General features: G+C 40.0%; 3 protein-coding genes across 7 annotated transcripts in view; 2 read left to right on the top strand and 1 right to left on the bottom strand.

Annotated features, from left to right (window-relative positions):
• Positions 1–160: 160 nt before the first annotated feature.
• On the bottom strand, positions 161–5957 carry rnf34a (ring finger protein 34a). 3 transcript variants are annotated; one of them, XM_088376270.1, is made up of 8 exons: positions 5792–5957; positions 5180–5398; positions 3210–3605; positions 2347–2409; positions 2045–2246; positions 1913–1942; positions 1722–1763; positions 161–1191 (listed from the first exon to the last, which is right to left on the bottom strand). In XM_088376270.1, the coding sequence occupies exons 1-8, from the start codon at positions 5795–5797 to the stop codon at positions 1004–1006; spliced, it is 1146 nt and encodes a 381-aa protein (XP_088232396.1). In that variant the 5' UTR covers positions 5798–5957; the 3' UTR covers positions 161–1003. The 3 variants fall into 3 exon arrangements, with proteins under 3 accessions (XP_088232396.1, XP_088232397.1, XP_088232399.1); XM_088376271.1 differs by lacking the exon at positions 1722–1763; XM_088376273.1 differs by lacking the exon at positions 2347–2409.
• A 485-nt stretch (positions 5958–6442) lies between these two features.
• On the top strand, positions 6443–9391 carry c5h5orf34 (chromosome 5 C5orf34 homolog). 2 transcript variants are annotated; one of them, XM_088376308.1, is made up of 11 exons: positions 6443–6734; positions 6831–6920; positions 7002–7355; positions 7447–7706; positions 7785–7880; positions 8231–8357; positions 8463–8554; positions 8634–8697; positions 8777–8877; positions 8969–9015; positions 9135–9391. In XM_088376308.1, the coding sequence occupies exons 1-11, from the start codon at positions 6528–6530 to the stop codon at positions 9293–9295; spliced, it is 1599 nt and encodes a 532-aa protein (XP_088232434.1). In that variant the 5' UTR covers positions 6443–6527; the 3' UTR covers positions 9296–9391. The 2 variants fall into 2 exon arrangements, with proteins under 2 accessions (XP_088232434.1, XP_088232433.1); XM_088376307.1 differs by having other exon boundaries at positions 8774–8877.
• Positions 9392–9720: 329 nt separating this feature from the next.
• The window catches only part of LOC148398111 (rapamycin-insensitive companion of mTOR-like), a 19647-nt gene continuing 13504 nt past the window's right edge, over positions 9721–15863 (top strand). For both annotated transcript variants that reach the window (XM_088376193.1, XM_088376194.1), the window contains exons 1-8: positions 9721–9834; positions 9961–10008; positions 11910–12007; positions 13964–14028; positions 14253–14384; positions 14461–14524; positions 15389–15515; positions 15642–15811. In XM_088376193.1, coding sequence (XP_088232319.1) covers positions 9786–9834; positions 9961–10008; positions 11910–12007; positions 13964–14028; positions 14253–14384; positions 14461–14524; positions 15389–15515; positions 15642–15811 — 753 coding nt within the window. In that variant the 5' untranslated portion in view covers positions 9721–9785. The remainder of the gene's footprint in view (positions 9835–9960; positions 10009–11909; positions 12008–13963; positions 14029–14252; positions 14385–14460; positions 14525–15388; positions 15516–15641; positions 15812–15863) is intronic.

Raw genomic sequence — 15863 nt, 5'->3', positions numbered from 1 at the left:
CAAGGGACATTTAAAATATTGTACTTACTTTACACAAGTTAAACCAATATGCATCTCATACGCATTTATGCAAATGTACACTAGCAAGTCATTTTTATACACTTATATTCATTGACACGTACATAGCTCATCACTGAATAGTTGATTAATTCTACTTAAGAAAATAAAAAAATAAGACTTTATTTCACTTAAGACAGTAAACACCAAAGTGAACATTCAGTTACATCCACAGTTTGACTAAAAAATAGTGAAAATGGTAAGATGACTAGCACCGATTTGTCTCAAGTGTTGAGACAGAGGAGACGGTGAAGACCAACTATTGCTGTTATGACAGACATTGTTAGAATCTCAAACTTACACATTTTAATTAAAGTGTGTACTAGACCACTGGCTGGACCAATTTAAAAACAAATCCTCATTGTCAGTCAGCAACATTGACTGATTTCTCATCATCTTATTCAACCGACATCTGGTGAGGGAGCTACACGACAAAGATTTAAAGAATTGCTAAACATACCATCTCAGGCCCCTCTGCTGCTCATAAACTGATGAGTAAGCACATTAGTGGCTAAATAGCCATAAATTCACTAAGCGTGAAAGAATTTGATGGGTGAGTCTCACTTGTTATTTGGCACCATTTGCGTACCGTCCTGTCAAGATGGGCATCCTTGGTATTACTAAGTTATGAAGTCACTTGCAGCAGTTGTGTAAGGAGGTGCTCGGTCTACACAAGACTGGCTACACTAGATAGGCAAAACTGAGTGAGAGTGGCGTGCACCCATTGTTAACAATCTTTATGTAGTAGCACACAGAGATACGGGAGATATGTTGACATCAGGAATGATTCTTGCTGGAAAAGCAAAGTCTTATTTCCAAATTTGCAAATCATGTGAAAATGGGCCAATACAAACTTGAAACATGCACAATTGGTGATTGAGAGGATGTGATCTGCATGGTTTATTTAAGGTACCGTCTGAGTCTAAGCTGAAGTGTTGATGTTGCATTAGGACTTGAAGACGTGGACAGCCCTCACGACGTACTGCCTGCAGATGGGGCACTCGTTCATCCTCTTGCCGCACTTGGTGCAAGTCACCATGTGGCCGCACTCGAGCAGAACGCAGTCGATAGCGGCGTCCATGCATATCCTGCACAGGTTCTCGTCGAGGAACATCAGCGGGTTCTTCTCCCCATCTAAAAGAAAAAAAAAACAGAAAGAACAAAAGGAAAAATGTTAGAATGTTTTATTTGTCTTGTTTAATTAAAAGTTGGGGGAGTAATTTGGTGGGTGGTAACAAATTGAAAAATTACAATGATGAGATGACAGTCGTGGAATTTCCCTCTACTGGCTATGTTGAAGAATGCAGTTGGAAGTTGAAAGCCTCTGCTTTCATCGATACAGGACGTACCGGACATTAAATAATTAGCTTTGCAAAAGCCAACAATATGACTTTTAGGTTTTACTGTGGATTTAATGTGGCTAAACCATCATCAAGAGGACGTTTTCAACATTTGCATTTTCTTTCTTGTGTGGGGATAAAAGCAAAACAAAATGCAAACCGTAACCCAAGTAGATAAGAGACTGCCACATTAAATTAGAACTACATGCAGGAATTTCACAAAAAGGGCTGATGTGAGAATACACAACCGAGGGTTTGGTAATGATGATGAGCACAATTTATGCTGTTACAAGATGACTGAGCACAATAAGAAGACTACCTTACCTCCAATGGCCCCATTGCAGAGAGGAGGGGGAAAGGGCACCACTTAAGTGTGGAAGAATTAAAGTTAGAAAACTTTGAGCGTCATTAAAGAAAAACACCTAGAGCAGGTGTACAGGTTTGAACAATACAACACAGTATGTGTGGTTAAAACCTGGAGGTGAATATAAAAGACAACACACACAAGTGCATACCTTTGGTTGTAGTACAGCTCACATTTTCCACTGCAAAGGAAGAAATAGTCAGATATCTAACACTGGCTCAATAAAACAGACATATGCATGCATTATGTCCATATTGTGCGCAACCACTGAATCAATACCCACATGATTTCCTGTTCTCCTCCGTCTCTCTGTAGAGTCTGCTGACACGCTCCACTAGTTCCCATTTCTCACAGCACCCTGAATAGTTGACAAAGTTCCTGGCCAGGATCACCTTCAACTGCCTGACAGAGAGGTCCTCGATGTCACTCACGCTGGAGATGTCCGAGAGCGACGCCCGCAGCAGACGCCGTTTCGGAGGGCTCGTCTAAAGCAGCACAATTGCTCGAGTCAAAAAACAATAACCCTTCTGTTCAGAAACCTGGAACTACACGTAACTAGACATGCAAGATCAACACTCGCATAACCTCAGGTGAGTGTTCACTGGGGTCCAAGTTGAGAAGTGACACTGATGTGGCATCACCAATGTCCTGCATCAAAACAAGACGACATTCCTCATCACTATGTACGGGAGGACCAGCTGGATTTGTCACTCTTTAGGCAGGGCAATATGCCTTGAATACAATGTCACCTTACATTCTTCAACAGAAAGGCTTCTACAGAAAGGCATACATTTCTAGATAAATAAAATCCAGATTCAGTCAGCTGGTGACAAACCATACCATAAGTGTACAGTATGCTTTGTATTTAACTCTATATTATTATACAACTACAGTATTAATTAACTTATAATTTCATCCATGCCTGTGGCTACAAAGCGAAGCGTGGAGAGTCTCTGCTACCAAATGCACGAGTAAAGTCAATGAATGGGACAATCATATCAAAAAGCCCCGTTCATTGACCACTGTCAAGTATAACTACACACTCTCCCTCATTTATTAGTTGCTTGTTGTAAGGCGCTAGAAATTACACAGCACTGTGTTTGTAGCCTGTTTTCCAAAACAAACACTGGGGCTCACATTTTCTCTGTTGCAGTGCATCAGTAAATGTGCAGCAGAGAGTGTAATTGGTTCACAACTGTTCTATTGAGTGCGTTCTGTCACGTTGCTCGGTGTGTGGCGGGCATTCACAGAGGCTGTAACTGTGTTCAGAATCACATGCTAGTCTCAATATTGTGCACGATATAGGGAATTTGCCATTTGATACGATAGATTTCTATACAGATTGCCTACACAGATTTGGGGATAGACAATGAGTGAATGGTTCCCAATGGAGCCTTTGTCTCCCAGTCGTCAAAGGTGGAAGTTAAAAAAGGGATTCATGCACTGACCTGGTTGCTGTCAGAACTATCACTCCTGCTAAGAGGTTCCTCTTGAGAGGCAGCGAGTTGGGACAGCTCTGAGGCAGACTGCGTGCTCGAAGGTGGTGGAGTATACATGGAACGTGAGTGGAGACTACTTGTGTCAGGCTCCTCTTCTTCTTCCTCCTCCTCACTGCCTTGATGACAGAGCACCAGATCCACCAGGTCTACTTTTTCCCTGCAAGTGTCGGTGGGGACATTGTGGAGCAACAAGTACTGTCGCAGCTCCCTGACCCTAAGCCGCATGAGCCCTGGCCGACGGAAGGCTGTTGCCTTCAGCAAATGGCATATGAGACATATGCGTACATTCTCCAGAGGCACGGAACACAGAGAGCAGAAGCTCTTCTTGCAGTCGCTGCAAATGTGCTGAGGGGGGGAAACAGAGCAGAGGACAAAGGTACTGGAAATTAGGAATGTGAGGCATTTACACGATGCTGCATAGAAAGACTGGACCAAAAACTAGAAACTAAAATCAAAGTGATATTTAATGAGCCCCTCAGAAGCAGAGCATCTGCTCAAGGCCTTGCAGAAACAGCAGGTTGCAAGATTTCTTGTTAAAGTGACAAAGATCAAAAAGTAATCCATGCATGGATTGGGATTCCACTGGCACTGAAAGTGAGACAAGCTCAAGGTCTTGACAGAAGGAGACCCTCTGCCATACATGAACATGAGCACTGATTTGGGTGAAGGGGACGGGACATGTTTCAGCATCTGTCCCAAGAATCAGCTGGGACCACACTGTACTTCCAATCAAAACAAATACTGCTTTCGAATGTACATACATGAAATGGACTTCAGCTGATTTAACCTCCAGCTCAAAAGGAAACACGAGGAATTGCGAGTATAATGATTTATTGACACGGAAGGCTTTAAAAGACAGTTCAGCCATCCATTTTTCAAAACAAGCTCAGTTTTTTTTAATGAAAACAGTTTGCATTTTCTATTTTATCCAATCAATTTTTAAGAAATAATAACTAATGCCTTGAAAGACACCTACAGAATACGGCCATGTCCCCTCCCTTCATATCTTCATTGGAGTCACAGGAGGCACTGATCACAATTTGTCCATTGAAAATTATTGTGAATAAAGTCAAAAATAACTGAACAACCAACCTCAAAATCTAGGTTGGCATCTGTACTTAGAACGTGCTGTTACGTCCGTTTTGTTTCATAAAGAACTGTGCGGCTAAGTACCATTACGTGCTGTTACGTCCGTTTTGTTTCATAAGTCACACCAAGTCACGCAAACACACTGTGTTTCGAGAGGCTTTTTTTAAGAGGAATGAGCCATAAGTTGTTGGATACTAAAATGAAATCTAAGGGTTTCATTTGACCTAATTTACATAAGTACATCCAGAATCTTTCTCATAACCCTTTAAAATTTTCACTGGTTGAATTAAACGTTACAGAGCAGGAATTGTGCATAAGAATTTTGGTGGCAATTAATCACTATTTGATACACGAGGTGACAAAAGAACATGTCAAACCAACTCCTGAGACAATACTTTTACATAAACAGATTATGTAAGTGCCAATGTTCCACTCACTAGAATGTTCCTTTAAATTCCTTCACTTACAAAACTATGAGCATTCTTGTTTATTCTAACAAACATCCAAGCCGAAAATTGATTCAGAAAAATAAAGGTGCAAAAATTGGTTATTGTACCAATTTCCATTACATATCTCTAAGGATCAGCCATTTGCTTCAGAAAAAAATTAAAATGGAGTTGCATAACAAAGGAACATCAAAGTTTTGCTAAATCAATATCCATACCGAAAAATGTAAACGGGAAAAAAGACATGATCCAGCTATTTGATCCAGTCTGAGGTGTTAAATTCTGTTCTATGGCCAATGTACAGATAATGTGTGCTTTGAATTTCACAACCAGACAATGAATAAACAAGCAATGAGAGCAGAAGCACCTGAATCAAGCACCTACCTTCCTCCTGAAGACTGAGAACGCCAGACCACAGGACTTGCACACAAGGCTAGGACTTGCTGAACTAGTGGGAGGGTATGTGGAGTACCCCGCACTGGGGGCGAACCTGAATCGTCCAGCACCCGCTCCAAAGCCTGACTGATGACCTCTGACGGCTCCAGTACCCATAACTTCATTCAGCAGACCACAGCATGAAGCCCACACGGACGAAGCCCCTGCCTAATATTTGAAATCAGACCATCAGTTCAACTTTCGTTTATTTTCTCAACGACGAAACAATGCGTGTCTGTAAATATAGAAATAAATCATGTCTCCTCAAAGAGGAAAAGATGATGCAGTTAGCCTTACAAGCTTAGCCTGACAAGCAAAGCAACAGCAATTAAATATTTAGATAAGAAACGAGACGTTTCTGACAGTGAGAATACACCCTGTAGTGTCACTGACAAGATAATCATCCTGTAACCAACACTACATCCGCACAGGATAACCTCAGGATAATGTTGCCACCGATACGAGAATCTCGGGTTACATCGCTAATGTTAGCTGGATACTAGCAAACTTCTAAGCATGAAACGAAGCTGAGAATCAAACGAGAATTAAATGGAAAGGCACCTTCATTGCAATTCCGGTGTGTTTGCTGAGAATGGGCAGGTTGACAGCGTAGACATTGCAAGGTGGACGCCTGGGTAAACTGCTGAACTATTCAACAGCGGTGTCTTGGTGTGACGTGCGATTAAGAGGCAAAGAGCCAACGTCACGGATTCTTCTTCTTTTGTTATGATGTGACGCAAAACTATTCTTTGCCGCCACCAACTGGTGAGCTTGAAATGATCATTTTCATCCATCCATTCTCAGCTAAGTCGAGTAAAGAAAGTCGCTGACGGTGTACGCCGACATGCAAATAAAAATCTTGAAAGACCTCAAATGTCAAAACATAGATGGAAATAAAAAGAAATAATTTACTCAAAAATAATTACCAAAGTGAATCAATATTATTTTCAACCTTAAAACGTTTCATATAATTATTTTTATTTCGTATACACTGTTATATTTTTCAAAATTCAAGATCAACAAATGCATTTCAGTTTTGAGTTACTTTTTTCAAGTGAAAAACCTTTGTCCCAAATCTAATTTCATAAATGTGGTACACTCGAGTTTAAATAAATAAATAAATAAATAAATAAATAAATAAATAAATAAATAAATAAATAAATAAATAAATAAATAAATAAATAAATAAATAAAGGCGAGCGTCCATTTTTTGATGACGTCACCTAGCGACTGGTTTGAGTTTTCGCGCGCGTCTGCTCTTCAATGACGGTGAACCAGGCGTCGGTAGACAGTAACAATGGAAGCCGGAAGCTCCCTCGTGAGTTCGATGATTGTGTATGAGGATGAGTCTGTGGATATTCGCTATGCAAACGGGGCACAGTTACTGCTTTCACCGTGTGGCACCGAGTTCATGCTGGTGAGAGGTTCAGTCTCCTCTGAACATCCGCTTCAAACTCCCGGAAGAGTTCGACAGAGGACGCGCTTCGCCACTAGCGCTTATAAAGTACAGTAAAAAAAATAAATAAAAATACTATCCCATTTTCAAAACGTCAACTAATGTATAGTGTATTGGTGATTAAAACTATCATTCTCATTTCAGGAGTTGATAAGAGCTGCACTATCATTCAGGAATAAGTATGCCAGTCTACCATATTTGCCAGAGGAACTCACCACTCCTGATAACAAACAGGTACCAGTTGCTTTCGTGTCTTTTAATACAGTACATATATAGTATTCTATGAATCCAATACAACACCTATTTTGCTCACAGCTTTTGTTTAGCCAGAATCTGGTAGTGCGATGGCCAGAGTGGTCCTTCTGTGAGGCAGAGTTTTTACCTGGAGGGGAGACAACTATCAAATCAGAGGACAAACACACTCTTCTGACGCTGTCACCCTCGGGTCAAGAGTTCTTTGTGGAGTATCCATGCAGGTTCAGCCAACAACAACAAGAAGATTTAAACAGAACCCCTGAAACCATCCCAGATGTTTATCAGCAGCTGGGAAGCAGCTTGACGCATTCGACTGTGGATTGCCTGCATAGAACCACCGATGACATGCAAGAGGTTCAACAGGAGGGAGGGAAAAGGTCATGTTCTCCTCAAATGATCATTGATTACACTAAGGTAAGGCTTAATGTTGAAGGCTCAATGTCAGTGCGCACTTTGTGACATTGCGGGGGAACATTGACCACGTATGCTGGGCTTATCTTTTCAGCCAGAAAAGAAGTACCAGTCCATCACAGTCATCCAGCATCACTCCTGTCATGCAGTCGCACCACATTGGTGCTACCCTCTTTCCTTAGCGCGCCGTCACTGGACAACTCGTGTCTCCAACAATGATGATGATAGAGAAGAGCAAACCGAAGATTCAAAGGCTGACCAAATTCTCAATACACCAGACTCAGGTGTTGCAACGAGGCAGTTTCACCTCCCTGAAGCCCTGCCTCTCATCTGCCCATCTCCTCACTTCCACAGGTTCATGCAAAGATCACTTGAACTTTGCATACCACGATTTGTCGGTAACTGTTTGACATCTGTTCTTTTTCTTGAAAGCTGGAAGTTTCGAGACCCGCTATCAAGCAAACAAGCAAATCAGGACTTTCCAACAGAAATGGTGAAAGTGATGTGGCACCAAGGGGTGACGTACAGGTGTGCAAAAAATCATTGTTAAGGTGTATGAAATGCAGATATGATGGTATTCTCAACTTCGTTTTTATCAAGGTCTTTAAATTGTAGTTGACTAACAATAATTTCTTTTGTCATATGAATTAGTCTCATAGAAATTTAACTTATGAATGCTGGCCACTAATGACCCTCTGTCAGTGATAGTTTTCAGGGCGAATCATCTTCAAGCATGACATTCACATTCCTAATTGTGACACACACACACACTGTATTATCGGTGCGGAAACACAACTTTTCAATTGTAATTTTATTTATATGAGGACTTCCCAAACAACATATCAGCTATAACAACTGTTCAAATGTTGTTTCTGTAGGATACTGGAACAAGAGGTCCCAGTCATTGAAGTCTCTCCCGGGGATGGGTCTGTCATCCGATCTAAAGGAGTCCTCAACTTGTACTTTATTCATTATAAGCCTGAGTTCACATCAGTGGAGGCAAAAGTAAGCCTTTCATCTTTTTATCCATCTCAAATTACATTATTCACTTTTATGGGATCCCTTCCTGGAATGCTTAAACCGACAGTGATTTACATGTCATTATCACAGGTTAAAGAAATAACATACCACGTGGATGGCCTTCCACCCGATACACCTGGACAGTTGTACTCGATTTGCTTTGTTGTTAGTTTTGCAAGAAGGTAAGATGCAAGAGTCCAGTAAACCTGTTCACTTTTGTCCACGTACATCTCATCTATTATCTCATTATTTTTTTTGTAGACTTCTCGTCATATACAATGAGGTCAGAAAACGGAGGCTGCCTACACCCAGCTGCTTGCTACAGGTTTAGGTCAACTTTAACATGAATTTGGGTTGCTAGATACGGTACACGGCCTGAACCCATTTTTCTTTGTTTATAGCAAAATGTGGTCTTTAAACCAACACTGGTTGATGGAAACCTCTCCAATTCACCTCTGGAACAGCATGAGAATGATAGAGAGACAATAGGAAGTGGCAGTAACCGGTGAGGGTTTTATTTATATATTTTTTAATTGTTTTCTTGATGTATTTCCTGAATCATGAGTTAATTATTTTGTTTATTAATTAAATCTCAGGTTAGATCTGGTTGCTGCAGAGCTTGCAAAGATACAGCGGTTCATCTGTATCCTTCATCATTTAAATTATAATTACATACTGTACATCAATATCACTATAAGGTGTGTGAGCGCAGCTATAAAGCCTTCAACTTGGTGAAATGTTTCTTTAACATTGCGTGCGCAGTTCCTGACTTGTTGGGAAGGGAGAAAGGATGTGGACAAAACTGTTTGGCTGAAACTGCTCATGAGACAGTGAGTGAAACAATCATTGCAGAAGCTCTTCAGAGGACATCCAAGGCCATACAGGATATTGATGCCTTTTTAACTGCAGCTAAGCAAACCTGAAGAAGTATGGCACAGTTTGATTGTTCGGTATTATTATTATTTTTTTTTTTTTTTGCATGACTCAAATAAATAAATTACTCACTCTACACACCAGAATTATGTGTTTTTGTATTTATCTGCCATTTACAAGGCACCCATATTTTGCAGACAGGGGTTTTATTGAAATCATATACAATACAATGTGAGGCTGCCCCAAATAAAAAATTTAATTAAAAAAAACCCTGTCTTGACTTTGTTCTAACGAAACACCGCTATGCTCAAGCGAGTTATTTAAAGTGAATAACTTTAACTGCCCCTTTTTGTTCCCATCACAACCTTAAACTGGCACTAGGTCAGATTCACTCTGCTCTTTCTTTAATGTTTCAATTCGGAATAAGGTGATTCATCTGATCTCAAATCAGTGAGATGTCCTGTTGTGATATGCAGCCCCGTTGTTTCTTTTCTCGCGAGAAACTACGAAGTTTCCGGTGTTGTGGATGTTCCTGGAAACATGGCGGCCAGCTTCCGCGGCCGTCCTATCCGGAGTCTTCGGATGCGAGGTAAACATGAAAAACCCGACTCAATGCTACGTTTACTGTTGGAATTTTGCAAATGTAGAGTTTCCGAGGCAGCTGATGACCTGGGCGTCTTCACCCTCATTGATCGCTATGTGTTTTTTTTGACAGGTCGGAATGACAGCGGAGAAGAGAACGTCCCGCTGGATCTGACTAGAGGTAAGCAAAGGCTTGTTCACATCACACTGAAAGCGATTATTGTTCATTATGGATGGGTATATTCCTTTCTAAACACAAGCCAAGAAAGGAGGAAGCCTATATCTGGTACTTGGCATTTCTTTGTTAATGCCACCCGCTTTGCTTTCATTTCTATTTTGATTAACAACATTTACAGCCACATCTTAATAAACAGACGTTTTCGAGCTAACTAACTAGCTGAGTTAGCAGTAGCTAGCTGCTACAGCTAACCACCCATGACGACACAATGTTGTTTTGATTTGGCGAGCGGCTAGGATAGGCTGTTATTAGGCTAAACATTCACAATTGTTGTTGCCACGCATTCGCCTACCATATGAAATCTGGCTTTAAGGTTGACAGATGAGTAGCATTCAAACAGCACATGATGGTGTGCAGGAGGGATCTGGTGCTGCACTGGCTGTTAAGATTGCATGCCATCATTGCGGTATTACCACTCTGGTTGTTCACATTATACACATTAGCTCGGCGGTGTTCTAATTTTAAATTAGGGAGACATCCACTGGCATTGAAAGATACTGAATGCGTATTGCATGCAATTATTTCTGACAGTGTTGATAGCATGGCTGGAATCTGTATTGATTGACATGAGTTATTTCATACTGGATGGGGAAATCAACTGTATGTCTGGTGAAGAAGGCCTACTGGACACTCATTTGATCATTATGTTGGAATCCTCAACCACAAAATATAAATTAAGACTCAAGAGCGTTTCAGTTCTTTGCCTTGACACACATTTTACTGAGTGTTTGTAAATCTACATACAATCATTGATGTCATTCGTTCATTATCAGAAAAAAAATAAGGTCTATTGCACTGTTCTTAATCTCTCTAATGGCATTTAATAATTGCGTTATTATTTTTCATGTACTTAAGAATTGGGTGTCAATGATGTGTATGTTGCAATAATATACCTTGAGAACACGAATGACAAACCTGTTATGAGACATCAAATTATGCTTACAAAATGGATGAGAAACTAGTTATGCCACGGAGCTGCAAGCACCCACCAGGGGAGGCGTTTCGCCTCATTGCCTGAGCCGCTCTTTATGCACAGTGTGGTTGCAAATTTTTGATGGAGTCATATTTGAGAATCTCACATTCCATTGTAAAACACAAAGAGGTCGTTCATATGCTGCTTGTAATGTGTTCATAATGGCTTTTGTTGGTGATGAGCCCAAACTGTGATCTGTGTTGCCTTTAAAGTAACATTTTGTAGACCGAAACACAATTTGTCCTCTTTGACTTAAATTTGCAGTTGTTTGTTCTTGATTAATGTTGGCTGGCTGTCAGTACATTTGCAGTTGTTGTTTTTTACACTAAAAATCAGCCAACGCCTGTGAGAATGGTGTCCAGGTACCCTTTTTAAATGAAGATGAATGTTTATTCCTTTCTGTAAAGTAATTGATGAGACTTAGATTTTTTTTTAACATAGCTCATTACTCAAAATGTTTCTGTTTCAATTCATTCCTCCTCATGGAAATGATATTACTCTTTTGCTGCCTCTCCAAAAAGTCATCATTAATGAGTTTTTTTTTTTTTAGCCCTGATAAACATTTCATTTTATCTATAGTATATAGATATAGTTATATACTATAATAATATAATAGATATATACTATAGATATAGTTTATCTATAGTAACGTAACAACTCACCAATTAACATGATACTAAACATAGAATAGTCATCAGCTAATAACAAAAAGCACTTCCTCGCTCAGGCTTATGTTTTACCGTCTGCGTATTTACTGCACACACCAAGTTAATTTGACCAGATAAACCAACTTCCTGCTACATATCATTGATGCTTCCCTGACTGATGACTTGTATTATATACATTGTATTTCCTTTTCTTTGTTCTGCAGAACCACCAGAAAACTTCAGGGAAATCCTTCAAAATGTGGCCAAACCACATGGAGTCAGTAACATGCGAAAACTTGGCCACCTAAACAACTTTGTCAAGGTAATATTGTTAAATTGTGCAATTTTCATCATTTGTTGACATAATGTTGACACCACTGACAATGCGTTATTAAAACCACAGTTTGGCCACCCTGAGCCTATGAAGATACTACTTGCACTCAACCAGAAGCTGACTAGCAATGTTACAAAAACCTTTTTTGGTTTTAAATAAAAAAAAAAAAAAAACATCTTTACGTCAACAATAAAACAAATATTGCATTTTATTCTAATAGTGCAGCTCTATCAGTTGATCATGTTTCAAGTTCCTTTTCAAGTAGTTATCAATTGTATGCAGCCATATTAGATGATGAATCAAATGGCCTACATTTTTTGTTCACTTTTTAAAACAAAACGCTTGGAAACCCTCCAGTTTTTTGAGAAAATGTTTTGGGTTTGTCTGTTTTCATTTGTTACTAAATATTTTAGCAGCTAATCAAACATATCCTCAAATCAAACATATTCTCTGTTACTGTCTTTCTCTTAAGATAAACAAATTGACAGTCACAGAAGGGCCCATTTGAAGATGATAATTGGAATGTTTTGTTGAATTCATAGAACAGAAAAATTAATCAACTAAGGCAAATAGTTGCAAATTATCAGGAATGGTGACGCACTGGTTAGCACATCCACCTCAAAGTTCAGAGCTTGTGGGTTTGATTCCACCTTTGACCCTCCCCATGTGGATGGTACATGGTAGGCCGATTGAGCACTCCAAATTGCCCGTAGGTATGAGTGCTGATGCTTGTTCGTGTCTCTGTGTCCCCTGAACCGGCAACCGGTTCAGGTGTCCCCCACCTAACGCCCGATGACTTCTGTGGGGACACGCGGTACGAAAAATGGATGGATAGCCATTTTCAGATATCTGTTGCATAAGTTTCTCCTTTTAAGTCATTTAGGTGTCAGTTCAAAATATGTGACTGACTATGCAGCCCGTGGCAACGTTAATGGCTTGAAGGCCAAGTGAGAATCTGACTTGTGTGACTGCAATGCATTAAACTTTATTTATTCTCCTGTTTACCTTAAGACAGAGATCTATGCAAGTGCTGCTGTTGCTACTGTTTCCTTAAAAGGCATCTTGGACGTTGAGGGTGACCTAATCCCCCGGAGAATGTCACATGCCCCTTTTGAAGTCTCTTCTCCTCTCCCCTTGCTTGCTTGGGTTCTGACATCAGAGAACACCCTCCTCATCACCTCTCAATGGATCTGCTACAGCTTTCTTCCTGTTTCTCTCATAATCTGTCTCGCTGCTTCTGCTTTAGGAGATTCATGTTGAGAGCCAAAGATAAATTTCACTACCTGTCATACTCTCGTACAGCTTCCTTGTTTGCTGCCCCATAATGAAGACTGTAGATGGTAGATATTGATGGATGCCTCGTAGTCTACTGTAGTATGTCCAGTTGGCTGCCTTCTTTATCGAATGCATTGCAGTCAGTACGATCTACTCGATGAATTTTCATCTGTATTGTTGACTTTGTAATTTTTTTTAAATATGCTTTCAAAATTGTCTATTTTAAATGATTTCAGAAATTAGGACTTACTGTTGTTGACCTCATGAAAGGGATATATTTAGGATTCTTAGGCCCACCATGTTACAATATGTACATTGTACAGTCTCTATAATGTGTTTACAAAAATACTAAACAATATCTATAATTTCATATTTACCTGTGGCTTGTAGAAGCCAATCAAGAAGCGTGTCTATCTCCGAAACGCACACTGCTATGCCACTTCCAATAAGCCGAGTGCATTTGAAGTACAAGATGATGCATGTTTTGAGTAAGTCGCATGTTGCCGGTACATTTTGGAATTAGAGCTTTCATGATCCATCAGCAGTGAAAGCGAACGGTTTCAGTTCAGTGTTCATTTCTTTTTTGTGGAATGTGATTAACAAGTGAACTTTTTAAGTCAATGTCTTAAACAGAGTCATTGTAATAAAAAATATTTTTTTGTGTTGCAGCTGCTATGCAGTGTTAGGCATCATGAGGAAATCTTTGGGTTTACATACGAAGAAATCATTGTTTGGTAAGTGCTTTTCCTTTAATTTAATCATTCAGAGATACTGCAGCTAAAAGACATTAGTTAGACACTCTATATGTTTACATTGGAAGGATTACTTTATTTAGAAATGTGATGAAATTGTAGATGTTTCTCTATAGAATGTAGATATGCAAAGTGTATGAAATAATTTTCCCTACTGTTTCTATTCCCCCCATTTTGGACTCATCTGAATGCATTGTTACTCCTAGTCTGCGACTAGCTTTACTAAATGAGGCTAAGGAAGTGCGTGCTGCTGGGTTGCGGGCACTCCGCTACCTCATTCGTGACACCATTGTGCTGCAGAAAGTCCTCAAACTACAAGTGGATTATTTGATAGCCAGGTAAAAAGTTGATTTTAATTGAAAGAAAAAAAGCTAACAAAATAAATGTAAAATGTATCATGTACTGTATATTTAGGTGCATTGACATCCAGCAGAGCAACGAAGGGGAAAGGACTCAGGCGCTGAGACTTGTTCGAAAGGTATACACACATATTTTTTTTTCCAGCAGTTTCAGAACCATCCTGTGTCTAATTATTTTCTAAGCTTGCTGTCACGTTGCCGGAGGAATGTGCCTCTTGCAATCACTATAAATTCCTCCGCCATATTACCATCTCAAAGATCATTGGGTTCGCAGCAATGTCAGTGTGTGGATGGTCTGCCCAACTCTGCAGTCAAGGCTATTTATAGCTTTGTCAGTCCTTTTCTGTAAACTTTCTCCACACTTGCACACAAACACACAGAGGGAGGCTCTGTACTTAGGAAAGAATTATCGACCTAAGGCGACAGCTTGGGTTCATGATGTACACTCCCTGCCAAAAGTATTAGAACAATGAGGCCAGTTGTATTAATTTGCTGTCGACTGAAAACATTTGGGTTACATCAAAAGTTGAGTATGAGACGACAGACAAGGACTGAAAGAGGCTGTGCTGAAAGCCAGGAAAAGCATCGCAAGAGAATACAAAGGTTTGGTGATGTCAGAGGGTCTCTGGCTTAATGCTGTCATTGTAAGCAAAGTATTTACAAATGTTCATGATTAAGGTTCAAAAACAGAATCGTGTAAATAATTGTGATTTCAATATTGAACAAAAATAATTGTGGTTATGATTTTATCCATAATCTAGCAGCCCTACGTCAAACACAAATGATTTCAGTCTGCAACACAAATCAAGGTATTATTGAACTGTTGTAATACTTTTGTGGGGTAGAGGTATACACTGACTTCTCACAAAACACAAACACAATTTTGGTGTATATAAAACAACCCAAAAAATTCTACACTATCATGAAAATAGATTTTTGTTCAATTTATTGGATTGACCGCCATTCTTTCTTGCCCTCTGTAGATCATCACTGTCAATGCAATGCTCTTCCCAACTTCTGTTGCAAACTCTCTTATCGCTGTGGGCACTGATGGACTACAAGAGAGGGACCGAATGGTCCGTGCCGCCATCGCTATTGTCTGTGAGCTAGGTGAGAATGGACTTACTTAATCAATAATAGTTCAAACTAGTAGCTGTTAGCAGACGAACCTTGTATGTTATAGTTGAAAGGACACATCATATGTGTGCAATCCCTCCTTTTTCTTGTTCCCTGTAGCCCTGAAAAACCCAGAGGTGGTTGCTAAACGGGGAGGCCTAAGCACGATCTTGAAGAGTGTGATTGACTGTCAGCTGAGCCGCATCAATGAAGCTCTGATCACAACCATCCTCCATCTTCTCAACCACCCACGTACCCGTCAGTACGTGCGCATCGATGTAGAGTTAGAGGTACGTACCCACACGTGCAGATGCACAAATTAGTAAATGAATGAGCCATAGT

Source organism: Syngnathus floridae, chromosome 5, assembly GCF_059516105.1.
Source record: "Syngnathus floridae isolate MCC-2025c chromosome 5, RoL_Sflo_1.0, whole genome shotgun sequence".
Classification (NCBI taxonomy): domain Eukaryota; kingdom Metazoa; phylum Chordata; class Actinopteri; order Syngnathiformes; family Syngnathidae; genus Syngnathus; species Syngnathus floridae.
The sequence above is the reverse complement of the archived record's forward strand: the minus strand, read 5'-3'. Positions and strand labels throughout refer to the sequence as shown.

Bases quoted from the DNA above. Each gene is read 5' to 3' on its own strand.
- c5h5orf34 (XM_088376307.1), top strand. From the start codon at position 6,528: ATGGAAGCCGGAAGCTCCCTCGTGAGTTCGATGATTGTGTATGAGGAT. The intron at 7,881-8,230 runs GTGTGCAAAAAA...TTGTTTCTGTAG, and splicing joins CACCAAGGGGTGACGTACAG to GATACTGGAACAAGAGGTCC. The intron at 8,358-8,462 runs GTAAGCCTTTCA...TCATTATCACAG, and splicing joins TCACATCAGTGGAGGCAAAA to GTTAAAGAAATAACATACCA.
- rnf34a (XM_088376270.1), bottom strand. The intron at 2,410-3,209 runs GTCAGTGCATGA...GTTTTGATGCAG, and splicing joins ATAGTTCTGACAGCAACCAG to GACATTGGTGATGCCACATC. The intron at 1,764-1,912 runs GTATGCACTTGT...TCCACACTTAAG, and splicing joins GAGCTGTACTACAACCAAAG to TGGTGCCCTTTCCCCCTCCT.